Source organism: Argopecten irradians, chromosome 1 (assembly GCF_041381155.1).
Source record: "Argopecten irradians isolate NY chromosome 1, Ai_NY, whole genome shotgun sequence".
In the NCBI taxonomy this organism is placed as follows: Eukaryota; Metazoa; Mollusca; class Bivalvia; order Pectinida; family Pectinidae; genus Argopecten; species Argopecten irradians.
This window is the reverse complement of record NC_091134.1, coordinates 26,891,958-26,910,862: the sequence shown is the minus strand read 5'-3', so window position 1 is coordinate 26,910,862 and position 18,905 is coordinate 26,891,958. Positions and strand designations below refer to the sequence as shown.

At 34.9% G+C, this 18,905-nt stretch overlaps 1 protein-coding gene across 3 annotated transcripts in view; it reads left to right on the top strand.

Moving 5' to 3' along the window:
* The first annotated feature begins 5,159 nt into the window (after window positions 1-5,159).
* Window positions 5,160-18,905, top strand: part of LOC138322486 (period circadian protein homolog 1-like) — a 33,147-nt gene continuing 19,401 nt past the window's right edge. For 2 of the 3 annotated variants that reach the window (XM_069266518.1, XM_069266511.1), the window contains exons 1-12: window positions 5,161-5,412; window positions 7,126-7,208; window positions 7,569-7,655; window positions 8,275-8,438; window positions 9,105-9,205; window positions 10,451-10,537; window positions 11,189-11,309; window positions 12,343-12,397; window positions 13,569-13,738; window positions 14,601-14,676; window positions 15,499-15,605; window positions 18,489-18,642. In XM_069266518.1, the coding sequence (XP_069122619.1) occupies window positions 7,165-7,208; window positions 7,569-7,655; window positions 8,275-8,438; window positions 9,105-9,205; window positions 10,451-10,537; window positions 11,189-11,309; window positions 12,343-12,397; window positions 13,569-13,738; window positions 14,601-14,676; window positions 15,499-15,605; window positions 18,489-18,642 (1,166 nt within the window). In that variant the 5' untranslated portion in view covers window positions 5,161-5,412; window positions 7,126-7,164. Of the gene's footprint in view, window positions 5,413-7,125; window positions 7,209-7,568; window positions 7,656-8,274; window positions 8,439-9,104; window positions 9,206-10,450; window positions 10,538-11,188; window positions 11,310-12,342; window positions 12,398-13,568; window positions 13,739-14,600; window positions 14,677-15,498; window positions 15,606-18,488; window positions 18,643-18,905 lie in introns of all 3 variants that reach the window. The other variant, XM_069266525.1, reaches the window with a different exon arrangement.

Sequence of the window (18,905 nt, the reverse complement as noted above, 5' to 3'; positions counted from 1 at the left end):
GGGCAATTTGCTATTCGGTGGACTATATCGGGTATTTGCTATTGTCTTACTGTCAATAATGTTAGGACATCTGTTAATTGGATTTTGATTTGAATTATGGAAACCCCGTACACCTACACTCTAGGTTTTTTTTATTGTCACCTCCATTTTTAATTTATTTTATTACATTTTATCTGTGTACGACATATATATATGTGTGTGTGTAATGTATATTCCTAGGTATGATCAGGGATATTTTATTTCCATTTGCTTATACATCTTCATTTTAAAAATGGAGGTGACAATAAAATACCTAGAGCATTGATGCATGGGGTTTCCATAATTCAAATCACAATCCAATTAACGGATGTCCTAACCTGATTGACAGTAAGACAATACCAAATACCCGATATAGTCCACCGAATAGCAAATTGCCCGCGGCCAGGTAATTACAGGTGAGTTCGATGAATGGCGTTGCGTACAGGTAAACAACATCTAATTAAAGCTTATTCGTTGCTGAATTCCTCGACAAAAATAATCCGAAACTTTTATTTCTGTGCGGATTTTCTTTCATAATTACACGAAGATACCTGTTATTAGAGCATAAATTAGAGTATTTGAAACATCGAATTTCACTCTTTTAGTTATATACATTCGAGCCAAAGTTATTGTACGATTAACTTCACTCAAAAGTCATCATAAAAAATCGTTGATCGGCTTTTCCTGTGACCGTCGATATAAGTGATAGCACATCAGTTATAGTACAGCTATAAGCCACGGACTATTGTGACGTCACACGCTTTAGAGCTAGAAAATATGCATAATCGGGTGGTCGGAAAATTTGACCCCGAATTCGACGGCTAACGGGTTATTCCGGTCGCGCGCGGTACGGAGAGGTTTCTACACGTGCTAATAAAGCCATTTCCAGCATAAACTGAAATTATCATTTTTGACTGCACAAATCCTTTAAATATCACAAAGTATATTTTTTTTTAAAAAGGTACAAGATATTATATCTATTTATATTGTCTGTATACAAGTAATTTCATTTTTCATTTGAACACTATATGTGGTTACTTTTTGGATAATACGATAAATTTTCATATATCATACTATTAACAATCTTGGTATGATATACAAAAGAATCGACAATGAATATGCTATTTTAAGGATTTAGTATAATTTTGAAATAATGAATTTAAATCTACACTTATACTGTAATTTAGAAACATATGTCAGAAATATCATTGATGTATTTCTGATTTTTATTAAACGTTATGGATAAAGTTTCAAAGACAACAATATAGATATACATATTATTTTCGGTATAAGTTCGGTACTGTTACTCCAGTATCATATAACTGATAACCGTCCACATTTTATTTTTACTCAAAAACTGTGCCGTGTTTGCATCGTTATGGCAGAAGTTTGAAATAAAAACACAGATTCTAGATATATTCATGCTTAATTTTGGGATTTTACTCGTAAAAAGATAGTGTTACATTATACTGGGCTTTTTTTATTACACAGATATTTACATAATATATGCTATCTAAATCTAAGTCCAGACTGATCCGAACATCATTTTGATATCGCTATCAAATTGGACTGATTATCTAATCTAAAGTTAGATATATGCTTGTTTTCAAGAATGCTTGAAATGGTGTAAGCTTAGGCCTAAATGGAATGTTTTGAAACTGAAAATATCTACATCATAAAGCTAGAATAACCATTTACTCGAAAAACTCAAATTGTAGATCTAATGTATACGTGCATGTGCTGTATTGATGAATAGTACTACAGGCTTACCTTGCGTACTACGTGACCACCTAGCTCATTATCTCTGAACCGTAACGTCACCGTACCACATTTGGTACAAATTTGACATATTTTGTTCGATATTTTTAATATGCATTCCTTGTGATTCAATGTTTGTCAGTTTCTGACAAGGACTGCCTCTGGGGAGTACGTCCACAATAAAAAAAATTATCGTCGTAACTGCAAGCTAAAAATAGACCGGTTTTATTCCTCACTACGTCACTTCCGGTTTTGATACAGCGAGCGGACCCCTTTTGGTACACGGGACGTTTTGCTTTGAGATTCTCGATTTATATGCTGAAATTTTAATTTATGCACTTTGATGGAAAGGTATGGTATTCATTCATCATTCTGTGTGACTGTCTTTGATATTTACCGACGATTATTTAAAAAGTACCGCCATTCAAAACACTACCTAATCTGGCGAGTCATTTCCCGTATTTTTCAGTGAAATTGAAAGACGGTTTGGTGTTACAATTGAAATATGAGGAATATCCATTACACTTCTTCATATAAACTGATTTAAAATAGAACATACCTGTTTCAGAATATTCTGCAATCTATAATCCCGGTAAATACCAATTTTCAAAACTTTTTAAAATATGTTATCAAAACGAAACAAGCACCTGCTCATTTGCATATAAAATTTGAAATAACATGCCTAAACAGTCCATATTATAACTAGGCCTATACTATAGATCTATCCAGTATCCATTCTCCAAATGAAGCATTAGAAATAAAGCAAATAGAACATATTTTTTGTCGAGGAGTCCAGCAACGAATAAGCTTTAATTAGATACTATTTTCCTGTAGTCTGTATCGTTGATACATTGTGAATTACAAAGTTTGTGACTGATAAAATGAAATTTAACGTAACAATTTAAGAAATCGTTGATTAAAGTAGTGACGTACGTACACACCGATGATTGATCATTACAAACATTGTGTTGTGTTGTGACTAACTGAATAAATTGAGATACATTTATTACAACACCAAAAAACGTTTCAACATGTGGTAGAAAAGAATTTATTTTTATATTATAAAAGATCTAAATATTGATATTAAGCAAAACAAACTGGTTTTTTTCAGACCTTGCGGTCGCTTTCAATTTTTAATAGATAAAGCAGTAGATACATCGATACAGATATATAATTAGCCATGCCTTTGGTTTGATGGTTATGTAATACCTTGACCAGGATGTTGTTTGCCTGTACACAACACCTGTAATTACCTGGCCGCGGGCAATTTGCTATTCGGTGGACTATATCGGGTATTTGCTATTGTCTTACTGTCAATAATGTTAGGACATCTGTTAATTGGATTTTGATTTGAATTATGGAAACCCCGTACACCTACACTCTAGGTTTTTTTTATTGTCACCTCCATTTTTAATTTATTTTATTACATTTTATCTGTGTACGACATATATATATGTGTGTGTGTATAATATATATTCCTAGGTATGATCAGGGATATTTTATTTCCATTTGCTTATACATCTTCATTTTAAAAATGGAGGTGACAATAAAATACCTAGAGCATTGATGCATGGGGTTTCCATAATTCAAATCACAATCCAATTAACGGATGTCCTAACCTGATTGACAGTAAGACAATACCAAATACCCGATATAGTCCACCGAATAGCAAATTGCCCGCGGCCAGGTAATTACAGGTGAGTTCGATGAATGGCGTTGCGTACAGGTAAACAACATCTAATTAAAGCTTATTCGTTGCTGAATTCCTCGACAAAAATAATCCGAAACTTTTATTTCTGTGCGGATTTTCTTTCATAATTACACGAAGATACCTGTTATTAGAGCATAAATTAGAGTATTTGAAACATCGAATTTCACTCTTTTAGTTATATACATTCGAGCCAAAGTTATTGTACGATTAACTTCACTCAAAAGTCATCATAAAAAATCGTTGATCGGCTTTTCCTGTGACCGTCGATATAAGTGATAGCACATCAGTTATAGTACAGCTATAAGCCACGGACTATTGTGACGTCACACGCTTTAGAGCTAGAAAATATGCATAATCGGGTGGTCGGAAAATTTGACCCCGAATTCGACGGCTAACGGGTTATTCCGGTCGCGCGCGGTACGGAGAGGTTTCTACACGTGCTAATAAAGCCATTTCCAGCATAAACTGAAATTATCATTTTTGACTGCACAAATCCTTTAAATATCACAAAGTATATTTTTTAAAAAGGTACAAGATATTATATCTATTTATATTGTCTGTATACAAGTAATTTCATTTTTCATTTGAACACTATATGTGGTTACTTTTTGGATAATACGATAAATTTTCATATATCATACTATTAACAATCTTGGTATGATATACAAAAGAATCGACAATGAATATGCTATTTTAAGGATTTAGTATAATTTTGAAATAATGAATTTAAATCTACACTTATACTGTAATTTAGAAACATATGTCAGAAATATCATTGATGTATTTCTGATTTTTATTAAACGTTATGGATAAAGTTTCAAAGACAACAATATAGATATACATATTATTTTCGGTATAAGTTCGGTACTGTTACTCCAGTATCATATAACTGATAACCGTCCACATTTTATTTTTACTCAAAAACTGTGCCGTGTTTGCATCGTTATGGCAGAAGTTTGAAATAAAAACACAGATTCTAGATATATTCATGCTTAATTTTGGGATTTTACTCGTAAAAAGATAGTGTTACATTATACTGGGCTTTTTTTATTACACAGATATTTACATAATATATACTATCTAAATCTAAGTCCAGACTGATCCGAACATCATTTTGATATCGCTATCAAATTGGACTGATTATCTGATCTAAAATTAGATATATGCTTGTTTTCAAGAATGCTTGAAATGGTGTAGGCCTAAATGGAATGTTTTGAAATTGAAAATATCTACATCATAAAGCTAGAATAACCATTTACTCGAAAAACTCAAATTGTAGATCTAATGTATACGTGTATGTGCTGTATTGATGAATAGTACTACAGGCTTACCTTGCGTACTACGTGACCACCTAGCTCATTATCTCTGAACCGTAGTCGACACTACCCGTAAATCACGACCAAAACCAACCGATAGCGCTAAAAGCTAGGCGATTCGTTGGGTGGGACTTAATTTTTCATTCACCCAAAGCAATATCCTGACGTATTATCAAGAAAAAATTTTGGCTGCACAAATCCTTTAATACATCTAGGCCTAAACAAGTGACACTTTCAACGATGTATTTTGAACGAATCTTACTCTATTTATAGGTGTACAGTAGGCCATAGGTTATAGGCTAGTCTGCATACGTTGATTCACGAGGTATTCCGTAAAATGAGGATATTCCGAAGGAATCACGAGGCAAAACACGCTACACGTTTTGCGCAACGAGATCAGTGTTGTGAAGTCTATTGTGAATAAGGAAACGAGACTGTTCATTCTTCTAACGGAAATGTTTCAACCTTAACTTACCAAATCATGGCATCAAGGCAAACAACGAGACATTTAAGCAGCGAATGCCATGAAATTGAATGAAATGATCTGATTTTTGATGCTAAGAGGACAGTGTTGCATAATGACAATTATTCATCTCTACTTCAAAAATTGTAAGTATAAGCTTAGAAGGTATCATTGTCAGAGGTCTGTAAGGTTTAATCTCGATTAATCTGTTGTATTAGATTCTGATGAAAGCATCGCCCTCTCGCAGAAAACGATAAGCTTCTGGGTATTACTTGTAGTTGATTTGCTGTAGGCTACTGTACTGTTCTATATTTGATTAATGTATCTTAATTAGATAAAAAGTTAGCCTACTCTTTAATATTTAACAGGTGCTTGAAGTATTTAAGTACTATGCACAGTCATATGAATATATATATATATATATAACCAATAGTTAGCTAGTACCAGAACTTCAAGCACATGTGAGATTTAAAAATACACTACACACCTTATTGTAATGGTTATAGTTATTAAGATAATATAAGACTCTTTCATATGTACATCATTACCAAATTTCCGTTTAAATACCTGCCGGTCCATCATTTTACTTCATTTTTTCAGATTTTTAGCTCACCTGGCCCGAAGGGCCGGTGAGCTTATGTCATGGCGCGTCGTAGAATGTTATACAGAGCAGAAGGGGTGGTGGTAGAATGTTATACAGAGGAGAAGGGGTGGTGGTTGAATGTTATACAGAGGAGAAGGGGTGGTGGTAGAATGTTATACAGAGGAGAAGGGGTGGTGGTTGAATGTTATACAGAGGAGAAGGGGTGGTGGTTGAATGTTATACAGAGGAGAAGGGGTGGTGGTTGAATGTTATACAGAGGAGAAGGGGTGGTGGTTGAATGTTATACAGAGGAGAAGGGGTGGTGGTAGAATGTTATACAGAGGAGAAGGGGTGGTGGTTGAATGTTATACAGAGGAGAAGGGGTGGTGGTAGAATGTTATACAGAGGAGAAGGGGTGGTGGTTGAATGTTATACAGAGGAGAAGGGGTGGTGGTTGAATGTTATACAGAGGAGAAGGGGTGGTGGTTGAATGTTATACAGAGGAGAAGGGGTGGTGGTTGAATGTTATACAGAGGAGAAGGGGTGGTGGTAGAATGTTATACAGAGGAGAAGGGGTGGTGGTTGAATGTTATACAGAGGAGAAGGGGTGGTGGAAGAATGTTATACAGAGGAGAAGGGGTGGTGGTAGAATGTTATACAGAGGAGAAGGGGTGGTGGTAGAATGTTATACAGAGGAGAAAGGGTGGTGGTAGAATGTTATACAAAGGAGAAGGGGTGGTGGTAGAATGTTTTACAGAGAAGGGGTGGTGGTAGAATGTTATACGGTGGAGAAGGGGTAGTGGCAGAATGTTTTACAGAGAAGGGGTAGTGGTAGAATATTTTACGGTGGAGAAGGGGTGGTGGTAGAACGTTATACGGGGGAGAAATGGTAGTGGTAGAATGTTTTACAGTGGAGAAGGGGTGGTGGTAGAATGTTACACAGAGGAGAAGGGGTGGTGGTAGAATGTTTTACAGAGGAGAAGGGGTGGTGGTAGAATGTTTTATGGTGGAGAAGGGGTAGTGGTAGAATGTTTTTCAGAGAAGGGTGGTGGTAAAATGTTATACAGAGGAGAAGGAGTGGTGATAGAATATTATACAGAGGAGAAGGGGTGGTGGTAGAATGTTATACAGAGGAGAAGGGGTGGTGGCAGAATGTTTTACAGAGAAGGGTGGTAGAAGCTAAAAGTGTACTTGACTACCAGCATGTTTCTCTGTTAAAGTGGTAAACCATATGAATTAGTTTTCTTTATTTATCTATTTTACCCCTCTTTTTCAGGTTCTGCACTTGAAGAAAAAAACCCTCACCAATGCAGTCATGGCTGGTGAACCAGATTCAAATTATGGTTCTTATTGTTTAAGGTAAGGTACATCTTAAACTCTAGATTCTTGGCCTTAGTGCCTAGAACATTGACCAACTATTTATTCATATAAGATGAGATTTAGTTTTTAGGAAAGTCTTTATATTTGTGAGCCTTGGTGATCAAAATTATGAGACAAGTATCAGAAAATCTCATGAATTTAACATAGATTTAAAATAAAACTTTTTATCACATAACTACAACAACCTACAAGTCTAAAAATTTCCTCACCAAAATTTGCTGTAAAAATCTGGTTGAGGCAGCCAAGCCATTTTGTCATGGAAACCTAACATTACATGGTTTTTGCCATGGAAACCTGATGTCACATGGTTTTTGCTGACTTTATTGTTTGTATCTACAGTACTGTACAGAGCAGCACCAGTAGCATTAGCATGTCGTTAATTGAGAGTGACCTTGTAGAAGACCAACCGTCCACCAGTGGATGCAGGTTTGTACATTAGTACTCGTTTAACCATGTAACAAGGATCAATAGATTATTATTTGGGAAACCTTAGGTATGTGTTGTTTGGTCAAAGTTAAAACTTGTAGCTTATAATAAGTTTCACAGTTTCTTAAAAAAATATGCTCCATCCACAAAAAGTGTACTATGGTGCTACCCATGTCTATATCTCATTTGGATTCCACATGGAAGTGGAGGCATTTTATATTTTACAGAATTCATCGTTTTCCTTTACTAATTAAGAGATGCCTTTTTTATAGAAGGTAATTGTATTAAAATGTTTCTGAATTCTGGTAACATTTCTTCTCAAACGCATGAATTCTTCCTTAAAAAATAAGTTAAAAAAACTTCTTGTAAACACAAAATATTTGTGGGTTAGGGTTTCCATGGAAAGACAGGAAATTTTGTTTTTGTCTCACAGTCTATATTTAGTATGCTTCACAAAAACCTTTCAGATATGGTGAAATGGTGTGATTTAAGGTCATTGAGGGCTTCAACTTCGTATCTTTCCAATATAAGCTAATTGGTTTTGAAGCTATGATGCTAATACTAAGAATGTTTTTGATGCCATGTTGCTAATACTATGCATTTCTTTGGCCCCTTGCAGTAGTGAACAGCCTTATACTACAAAGTTGGCATTGAAGAAAAGCCGGAAAGAGCAAGTTAAACGTTACCTGAAAGAGCTAAAAGGACTTGTTGTTCAACCTGAGGGTAACATCGGGACCCTTTCTGCTCTGCAACAGGTTGTCGACACTTTCAAACAAATCAAAGGTAATAATATATGAAATCGTACTCAAGTTCAGGGATTTTTGTTCATAGTGAAATGTTTTTGGTGGTATCATCATAATACCGTATAACTGGTTGTTGTGCCAGTGTCATCAAAGATGGGGTATCACTTTGGGCCATTTTACGGCCACTCAGTGGTAAGCAAAATATTTTGCATGAAGATATATAGGGTCAGTTGCATATTGTATGCAATTCAGAATGTCAATTTTGTCTTCACTCGTGGTAGGTTTAGGGGTCAAAGGGTGAAAATTCACATTTCCATTGTTTTAGTCCTAATTACTAAATATTAGAACAGAGATGATATTTTTTGAAGTTTTTGCATGTAAATATTGGATTTTTGCAGTTCAGTTCTGAAAACTGTTGAAAAATTTAAAAAGTAGGTCACAGTGTCCTAGTTAAGTATTTGTTCCATTTTAGCATTAAAAACTTATATATTTTTGCTGAAAACTAAGAATTTTCAACAATTTCATAACTTGAGATTTATGTTTAGTACTGCATGTGGCTCTTGACATGAACTGCATAAGATGATTACATCTAAGGCTCACATTGAGATATCCATAACTGTCTTGACAGGCCCTTAAGATTGTTAAGATCTGGCCTGTCTAAACAATTATAACCATTACCTCTAATTTGCCAAAAAATCTATTTCAGAGGAAAAAGAATCGTCCTCAAAGCTTGCAACAAAGGAAGATGAATTTAATTTGCCCTTTGATGAGCAGGATGATTTGAACTCTCTTTGTCTGAACCAAGAGGTAAATTATATAGATCATGAAACAGTATTAAGTACAAATTCCAAAATGACCCTGATTCATTCTGATCGGTCAACATGAAAGAAAATATTCTTTAGACGCTATTATTTCCTATCAATAATATATTAGTTAGTTTTAATTTGTTGTATTGAGTACAGTGGACCTGTGATAATCCGGACGCCAATAGTCCGGAAAACTCACAATCCGGACAAAACTGTCCGGGAACAGATTTCTGTAACGTTAAATATTTATACTTGCTAGTCTGGAAATTCGGATTCCAAATGTGATTTTTCATTTTAAAATTCCCGCAATAATCCGGACAATTTTTTGTTGCCACGTGCAGAGAAAATCCAAGGCCAGCAACAGTCATGTGTAAAATACACTACTACTTCACACTGTATGTGTTGTCATAACGATCGCTGCCAGGTTATAGCCACGGGCGTTTACCCGAACACTTGTGCCAAGAACATAGATATTGATCCTTGGTTAGGCATTTTGAAACATAAATTGCCATATGACAGATCAAGAGTTGGATACTTAGCTATATGTATACATAGTACGCAATTAACGATGGCTTTTGATTTGGTATTTAAAAAAAAAAAAATGTTTATTTGATATTCTTAACGTAATGATATGAAGAAAAAAACCACCTATAAAAACATAGCAAACATATTTATTACACTGCACGTATAACGTAAAAGCCTGTAATAGATTACAAGGTCAAAGAAAGTAACTTGTACATGACAATTTAATTAACTACAAAAAAAAAAATGGAATTCGAAAGTCCGGAAAATTCGTAATCTGGACGGGTTAGGCTGGGAACAAAGGTGCCCGGATAATCGAGTGTCCACTGTGTCCGTATACCAAAAGTAGCTCCTGAATTCCCCTGTCCCAGATTTTGAACTTTGACCTACATTATTAACATAGTTTCTCCTACCAAAATGGAGGTAAGATGGCAATTATAACTAAGCAAAATAATCAAACAATAGACAAAATGATAAGCTTTTACTGTTAACACCTGGTACACATTTTGCTGTATTTTTTTTTATTTTAGCCCTTTTTTGCTTGAATTATGATATTTTTTGTATATATGCCATTGGTAATTTCTTGATATTACAATTATTGGGACTATTGAAATTTATCATCATGTTTGTCTGTTTTATATCGTTTTTCAGCTAAAAAAAATTGCGCCAGACAGAGTATGTCTTGAAAGTATTATACAAGTGTTTAAATTAATTGATGTTGCAGGGCACATTGTTTTTCACACTGAGGTACCCTGATCTCAACATCATCGCTGTGTCTAAAAACATCACAGATGTACTGGGTTACCCTGAGGTAAGATATGTTCTAACGTTAGCATCTTATTTTGACTGACGTTTAAGCCAGCTTTCTTCAAAATGATGATTTTGCTAACAGGCAGTTAAAATTTTCCTTGCTTCTGTTTCATTTGTATCATTAAAATTTCCTGATTGTGTATATCGAACGACCTCAAGGTGCAGATAGAAAAGGCATTGATGGCACAGCTTGTGTTTATTATGGAATTAAGTCACTTGTTAAATCATTCAAGGACATCTATTATTTTAAGCTCATCTCTCGAAGAGAGGGGGCTTATGGAATCAATCTGGCGTCAGTGTTGGCAATTATCAGGTTAAGGATTTGGGGCTAGTGTTGAAATACTTTAATGGTTATGAATTATCACTTTATGGAAGAAAATGCAGGATTTTTAGAATTTTTAGAGGCCCAAGGCTTAAAAGGCTGTGAAAGGTGAGCTTTGCTGTTCTCAAACAATATCTGATTATCTTAGAGCAATGCAGATTCCATACACCATGTAAATTTCAGTTTTGTCCTATTTTACATTTGGTTAATCTTGACTACTGGTGGTCAAACATGGCTTCCACATATAGTACATTTATCATAAGCTATGCTCATAATGTTTAAAATAACAGTATTATCAAAACTACATGCGTTATCATTTATATTTTCCAGCCAAACTACCTAGCTGGACGGGATATTTGTAACTTTGTCCACAAGAAAGACATTGTTACAATGAACAGTAGCATGTCCGTCCATAAGATTGACGATGAAGATAACCATATTGGTGACCTTAGTAAGTACCACAGAGATCCCTGACATTATTTATCTATTATGTCCTGGTTGAGAGGGCACTATTGCCTCATAGTATTGTCGAGGGATGGAATAGGGCCCGAGCCGAAGGCAGTTGTTTTTGATAATGTTTGTGCAGGACTATTGTTTCTATTTACAGCACCGTTACAACAAGTGTTACTGTTAACACTTATTCACTTGATAGACACGCTCGCTTGTAGCTATGTAGTAGGCTGGTAATAACTGATGCAGTAGACTAGATTTTAGCTGGCATGTAACGAGGGCGCTGATTGGCTGAAGCATCGGCAGCCCGACTGATTGGCCTCCTGACTGACAAGATCGCCTACAACATTGAGAAGTAGGCGGAGCCAGCGGATCTTTGATGTTCAAACCTGACTCTGTTGTTGAGTACAATGTGTTTGATCACGTTGTGTACTATTTTATTATGTTTATAACCTATACAATCAATCGCTTTATTCAAAATTTGTAATTGTTTTGTTTCACTAATTAAGGTATTTTTTTGAGGATTTGTTGTTCATAAATTATAGGCTATTTCTCTCGATGTCGGGAAATATTCATAATTACTGTAGCCTATCTACCAACGTTCCAATGGATCAAATTTTGCATTGTGTTTATAAATGTGTGAGGTTTATATCTATTTATTCTTCTATCCGTTGTAATGTTACATTTAATGTCATAGCCATGTCGTTGGCAAACTGCCTAGTTACCATGCAAACTGACTAGCTACCAATCAACCGAACCACCTACTAGACTGGCCGTCACATGTACGCTTATTGTAATGGTGCTGTAAGATGGAATGACGCTAATGTCATTGCAGCGGGAAGATTGAAAATAGTTATGTTTCCTCACCACCGGAGATACTAGTTCCGCACAAACGTTATCAGGTATCATGTGATACGTGAATTAATCCTATTAGAATGCACACTGGTAAGATCTGAATTATCTGTGTTCTGTTTGAATGAAAGAAGCATATGACGCTCTCACCTTCTTGCTAAATAACAAGCTTTATTTGACAGATGAAGATAGAGGAATGTTCCAGATTCAGAAGAAGCTCTTTTACTTTAGAGTACGGTAAGTCAACAAATTAAACATATGATGTGTTTCGAATTAACAAATTACACATGTTGATTTGATAGCCCCTTAGTTAAACTATATGTTTGTAAATACCACACTGACTACCCTACAGAATGTTGTATTTTTTTGAAATTATGAGACTATAAATGTTATACACAAGGGAGAAAAGGACTATGTATGGTTTGGTCCCTTATTGACCACTAAATTCATCATTTTCAAGTGGAAAGTATAAAGCTGCAGTTGTATTTCAAATTAGGTGAATTTGAAAATATTGCCATTTTTGATAGGTTTTTCATCAAGAAACAACAGAGCACAATCTTGAACAAACTCAACATTTACTGTGATGCTCCCAAATCTGTCAAATTCTCAAAACTGTTATTTAGTGATTAAATTGTTGTATTTAAGATATAAATTACATTCCTGATTCAATTATAATGACTGTTTTGTAATGTTGCAGCTTTAGTTCCCATAGTAACTATCTAAATTATGCATTGAAATTTTAGTCTATTTTTGGCTAAGTTTTTGTCTAAGAAACCATAGAGCTTAATCTTGAACAAATTCTATTTACTGAGAATGTGTGTAAACTTCAGATACGGTACATACACCTATAGGAGAAATATCGTGTTTGTTCAAGGATGTGCTCTATCGTTTCTAAGACCAAACTTAGCAAAAAATGTCCAAAGTTATCAAAACTTTCACATTTTTAAAATTTTCATGGTAATTAAAGCCTCCAAATAAGAAAAAAAATCCATTACAATTTTAACAGGGATGAAGTTAATATTTCCAATTTGACTATTTTAGAAATACTATAATAACAGTTCTGAAAATTCGACAAAAGTCCTTTGCTTAATTTAGGCATATTTTGGATGGATACAAAACTTTCATACTAATTGAATTAAAGATGTACTTGATGTTCGAAATTCAACAATTTAATCACTAAATAACAGGTTTGAAAATTTGATGGATTTCTGGGCTAAAAAGGTTCCAAACCTGACATCTATATATAATAATAGTCCTTTATACTGATTACATAATGGACTTTAAAGCATGCTTTGTAGAATTGGCCTATGTTCATGCCAGTTTGCATTTATAATTGGTTTTCCCTTTTTCTCCAATAAGAATTCTTCTTTTTGAGAAAGTAACTACTATTTCTTGATTTTTTTTTCAGAAAATACAAGGCACTGCCATGTGGGTTCAGACTCACATCTAAGGAAACCGAGTTTCTGACATTCCAAGCGACAGTTGCTCAACAGTCCCCTGGTACTGATCTAACACGGACAAAAAAGCCTGCATTTTCTATTGGTTTGAGATGTGTGCCTGTGAAGCCTGTGTATGAAGGTATGTATATATCACAATCAGCCTTTACTGACCACACAGGGTCGCCAGATTTATAAGGTAACTGACCACACAGAGCTGCGGTCACTAGGTGTGTTAGTTTACTGACCACATATTGCTGCAGCCAACAGGTGTGTTAGTTTACTGACCACACAGGGCCGTAGCCACTAGGTGTTTAAGTTTACTGACCACAAAGGGCTGAAGCTACCATATGTGTAAGTTTACTTACTACATAGGTCCACAGCCACCAGGTGTGTTAGTTTACTGACCACACACGGCCGCAGTCACTAGGTGTGTAAATTTACTGACCACACTTGGCGGTAGCCAATAGGTGTGTAAGTTAACTGACCACATAGTGTCGTGGCCACCAAGTGTGTTGGTTTAATGACCACACAGGGCTGCAGCAACCAGATGTGAAAGTTTACTGACCACACACTGCTGCCACCACCAGGTGTGTAAGTTTACTGACCACAGAGGGCTGTGACCTCTAGTTGCATTTTCGGACCGATCGGTCAACAAGATGTCCGACAGGTAGCCATCTTGGGTTTTGATTATTGTTTGTTACCGCTATATATCTCAGACAGTACTGAAAAGGTCTTTCTCAAATTTCACATGTAGTATGTAGTAAAAGTTTGAAAAGCAGAGAAAATATCTATTTTTCCATGGTCAGACATAGATCATTCTTTGGTGGGCACTAAGATCCCTCTGGGATCTCTTGTTAGTATTGTAGTCATGAGTTTCACATATCCCTGCAATAACCAAGGTCACGTCCCAATAAACCAAAATCTTCCCTCAAACAAAATAACATATAAACCGTATTTAAAACCAGTCAAATTGTATAGTGTTGAATTTTGTTTTGTTTTAGTTGAGGAGCTGCAACAGAACATGACTTTCTCCACCAGACACAGCTTGTTCTGTAGTTACAGTCACATTGACTCCAAGTAAGTACTTCTACATATTGCCAATACAAATATTTCAATAGTACTGTATTCAACCCAATAAGCACCCAGGACATTTAAAAAAATGAAAAAGTGCTTAATAAGACGAAATTACGGCAAATCAATAACGGTTTTAATTTTTAAGTTTTGGTCTTATATTTATAAGCCCAGGCAATGAAAATTGTAGTTTCTGTATATTATTACAAAAGTATGTATTCACTGCGGCTCTAAACTAAAATAAAAGATATTTTGTGAAAATTTCAATAAGGTGGTCTTTGTCATGCTATTGAATGATGATATGATATTATTGTTTATCAACACTTTGTTATTGTGCAAATGATGGCATCACAATCAATAGATTTTCTATATCATATTATGCTAATGACAAAAACAACATATAGAAAGCCACAGTCTAACAGATTGAGGAAACATTGGGATACAGACAAAAGGTTGTAAGGGCAAGTAATAGATCAATGTTATTCTTGATTTTGAAAGATGCAATTATATTATGATTGACATAAATAGAAATTGATTTAAAAAATAACCAAAAAAGTCCTTATTTCCAATTGCTACAGTTGTGAATGGTTCAACTATTATGCATCTTTTAGTGTAGTTGAATTTTTCAAACAGGAAAGATTATAAATTCAAAAAGAAATTCAATTAGTAAAGTTTTTCATATAAGAAGGAGAAGTAGCAAAAAATTTGGAATTGAGATACCTTTTTGGTTACACATGGTTAGGATGTTTTTCCTTTTGTGACAGATTTGAAAAATGATAAAATACTGGTTTTGACAAATTATCAATTTCATGTTTTTGTGTGTTTTAGGTCCATTCCATTGTTAGGTTTTCTCCCTCAAGACATTGTGGGCATGTCCATCTTTGACTTTTACCATCCAGATGATATAGAACTACTGTATAACATCTATCAGCAAGGTAACATGTCCTGGTGATATAGAACTACTGTATAACATCTATCAGCAAGGTAACATGTCCTAGTGATATAGAACTACTGTATAACATCTATCAGCAAGGTAACATGTCCTGGTGATATAGAACTACTGTATAACATCTATCAGCAAGGTAACATGTCCTAGTGATATAGAACTACTGTATAACATCTATCAGCAAGGTAACATGTCCTAGTGATATAGAACTACTGTATAACATCTATCAGCAAGGTAACATGTCCTGGTGATATAGAACTACTGTATATCATCTATCAGCAAGGTAACATGTCCTAGTGATATAGAACTACTGTATAACATCTATCAGCAAGGTAACATGTTCTGGTGATATAGAACTACTGTATAACATCTATCAGCAAGGTAACATGTCCTAGTGATATAGAACTACTGTATATAACATCTATCAGCAAGGTAACATGTCCTAGTGATATAGAACTACTGTATAACATCTATCAGCAAGGTAACATGTCCTAGTGATATAGAACTACTGTATAACATCTATCAGCAAGGTAACATGTTCTGGTGATATAGAACTACTGTATAACATCTATCAGCAAGGTAACATGTCCTAGTGATATAGAACTACTGTATAACATCTATCAGCAAGGTAACATGTCCTAGTGATATAGAACTACTGTATAACATCTATCAGCAAGGTAACATGTCCTAGTGATATAGAACTACTGTATAACATCTATCAGCAAGGTAACATGTCCTAGTGATATAGAACTACTGTATAACATCTATCAGCAAGCTAACATGTCCTTGTGATATAGAACTACTGTATAACATCTATCAGCAAGGTAACATGTCCTAGTGATATATAGAACTACTGTATAACATCTATCAGCAAGGTAACATGTCCTAGTGATATAGAACTACTGTATATCATCTATCAGCAAGGTAACATGTTCTGGTGATATAGAACTACTGTATAACATCTATCAGCAAGGTAACATGTCCTGGTGATATAGAACTACTGTATAACATCTATCAGCAAGGTAACATGTCCTAGTGATATAGAACTACTGTATAACATCTATCAGCAAGGTAACATGTCCTGGTGATATAGAACTACTGTATATCATCTATCAGCAAGGTAGCATGTCCTAGTGATATAGAACTACTGTATAACATCTATCAGCAAGGTAACATGTCCTGGTGATATAGAACTACTGTATAACATCTATCAGCAAGGTAACATGTCCTAGTGATATAGAACTACTGTATAACATCTATCAGCAAGGTAACATGTCCTGGTGATATAGAACTACTGTATATCATCTATCAGCAAGGTAGCATGTCCTGGTGATATAGAACTACTGTATAACATCTATCAGCAAGGTAACATGTCCTAGTGATATAGAACTACTGTATAACATCTATAAGCAAGGTAACATGTCCTAGTGATATAGAACTACTGTATAACATCTATCAGCAAGGTAACATGTCCTAGTGATATAGAACTACTGTATAACATCTATCAGCAAGGTAACATGTCCTAGTGATATAGAACTACTGTATAACATCTATCAGCAAGGTAACATGTCCTAGTGATATAGAACTACTGTATAACATCTATCAGCAAGGTAACATGTCCTAGTGATATAGAACTACTGTATAACACTATCAGCAAGGTAACATGTCCTAGTGATATAGAACTACTGTATAACATCTATCAGCAAGGTAACATGTCCTGTGATATAGAACTATGTATCTATCAGCAAGGTAACATGTCCTAGTGATATAGAACTACTGTATAACATCTATCAGCAAGGTAACATGTCCTTGTGATATAGAACTACTGTATAACATCTATCAGCAAGGTAACATGTAGTGATATAGAACTACTGTATAACATCTATCAGCAAGGTAACATGTCCTAGTGATATAGAACTACTGTATAACATCTATCAGCAAGGTAACATGTTCTGGTGATATAGAACTACTGTATAACATCTATCAGCAAGGTAACATGTTCTAGTGATATAGAACTACTGTATAACATCTATCAGCAAGGTAACATGTCCTAGTGATATAGAACTACTGTATAACATCTATCAGCAAGGTAACATGTCCTGGTGATATAGAACTACTGTATAACATCTATCAGCAAGGTAACATGTCCTGGTGATATAGAACTACTGTATATATCTATCAGCAAGGTAACATGTTCTAGTGATATAGAACTACTGTATAACATCTATCAGCAAGATAACATGTCCTTGTGATATAGAACTACTGTATAACATCTATCAGCAAGGTAACATGTCCTAGTGATATAGAACTACTGTATAACATCTATCAGCAAGGTAACATGTCCTAGTGATATAGAACTACTGTATAACATCTATCAGCAAGGTAACATGTCCTAGTGATATAGAACTACTGTATAACATCTATCAGCAAGATAACATGTCCTAGTGATATAGAACTACTGTATAACATCTATCAGCAAGGTAACATGTCCTAGTGATATAGAACTACTGTATAACATCTATCAGCAAAGTAACATGTCCTAGTGATATAGAACTACTGTATAACATCTATCAGCAAGATAACATGTCCTTGTGATATAGAACTACTGTATAACATCTATCAGCAAGGTAACATGTCCTAGTGATATAGAACTACTGTATAACATCTATAAGCAAGGTAACATGTCCTAGTGATATAGAACTACTGTATAACATCTATCAGCAAGGTAACATGTCCTAGTGATATAGAACTACTGTATAACATCTATAAGCAAGGTAACATGTCCTAGTGATATAGAACTACTGTATAACATCTATCAGCAAGCTAAGGTAACATGACCAGACACTAGTAAATTTTCTGAATTTTGTTACAGTTGTGAATACAGAGACAGTACCGTTTGAAAGCCCTCCATTTCGGTTCCGGGTGCGAAATGGAGATTGGGTGTATGTGAGAACAGAATGGTCGAGATTTGTCAACCCTTGGTCACACAGACTGGAGTTTGTCATTGGTCAACACACAGTTATCAAGTAAGTTCTGATCAGACAGACCAATGGCCATCATCGAGCTTTTAAATTATGTCATTTTTGTCTTGTTCGCAACAAGAAGTCATTTATAAAGGAAGACTATGGCATGAGGGTTTCATTAAATGACTTTAAAGTAAGCATTTACATATTTTTTTTAAAAACAACAATTTGTCTGATCTTAACCAGACTAGTTTTAAATAATTTTTTTAGAAATTCCAGTTCATGTCCAGAGCCCCACTTCTTGAAGTGATGATTAAAACAATACC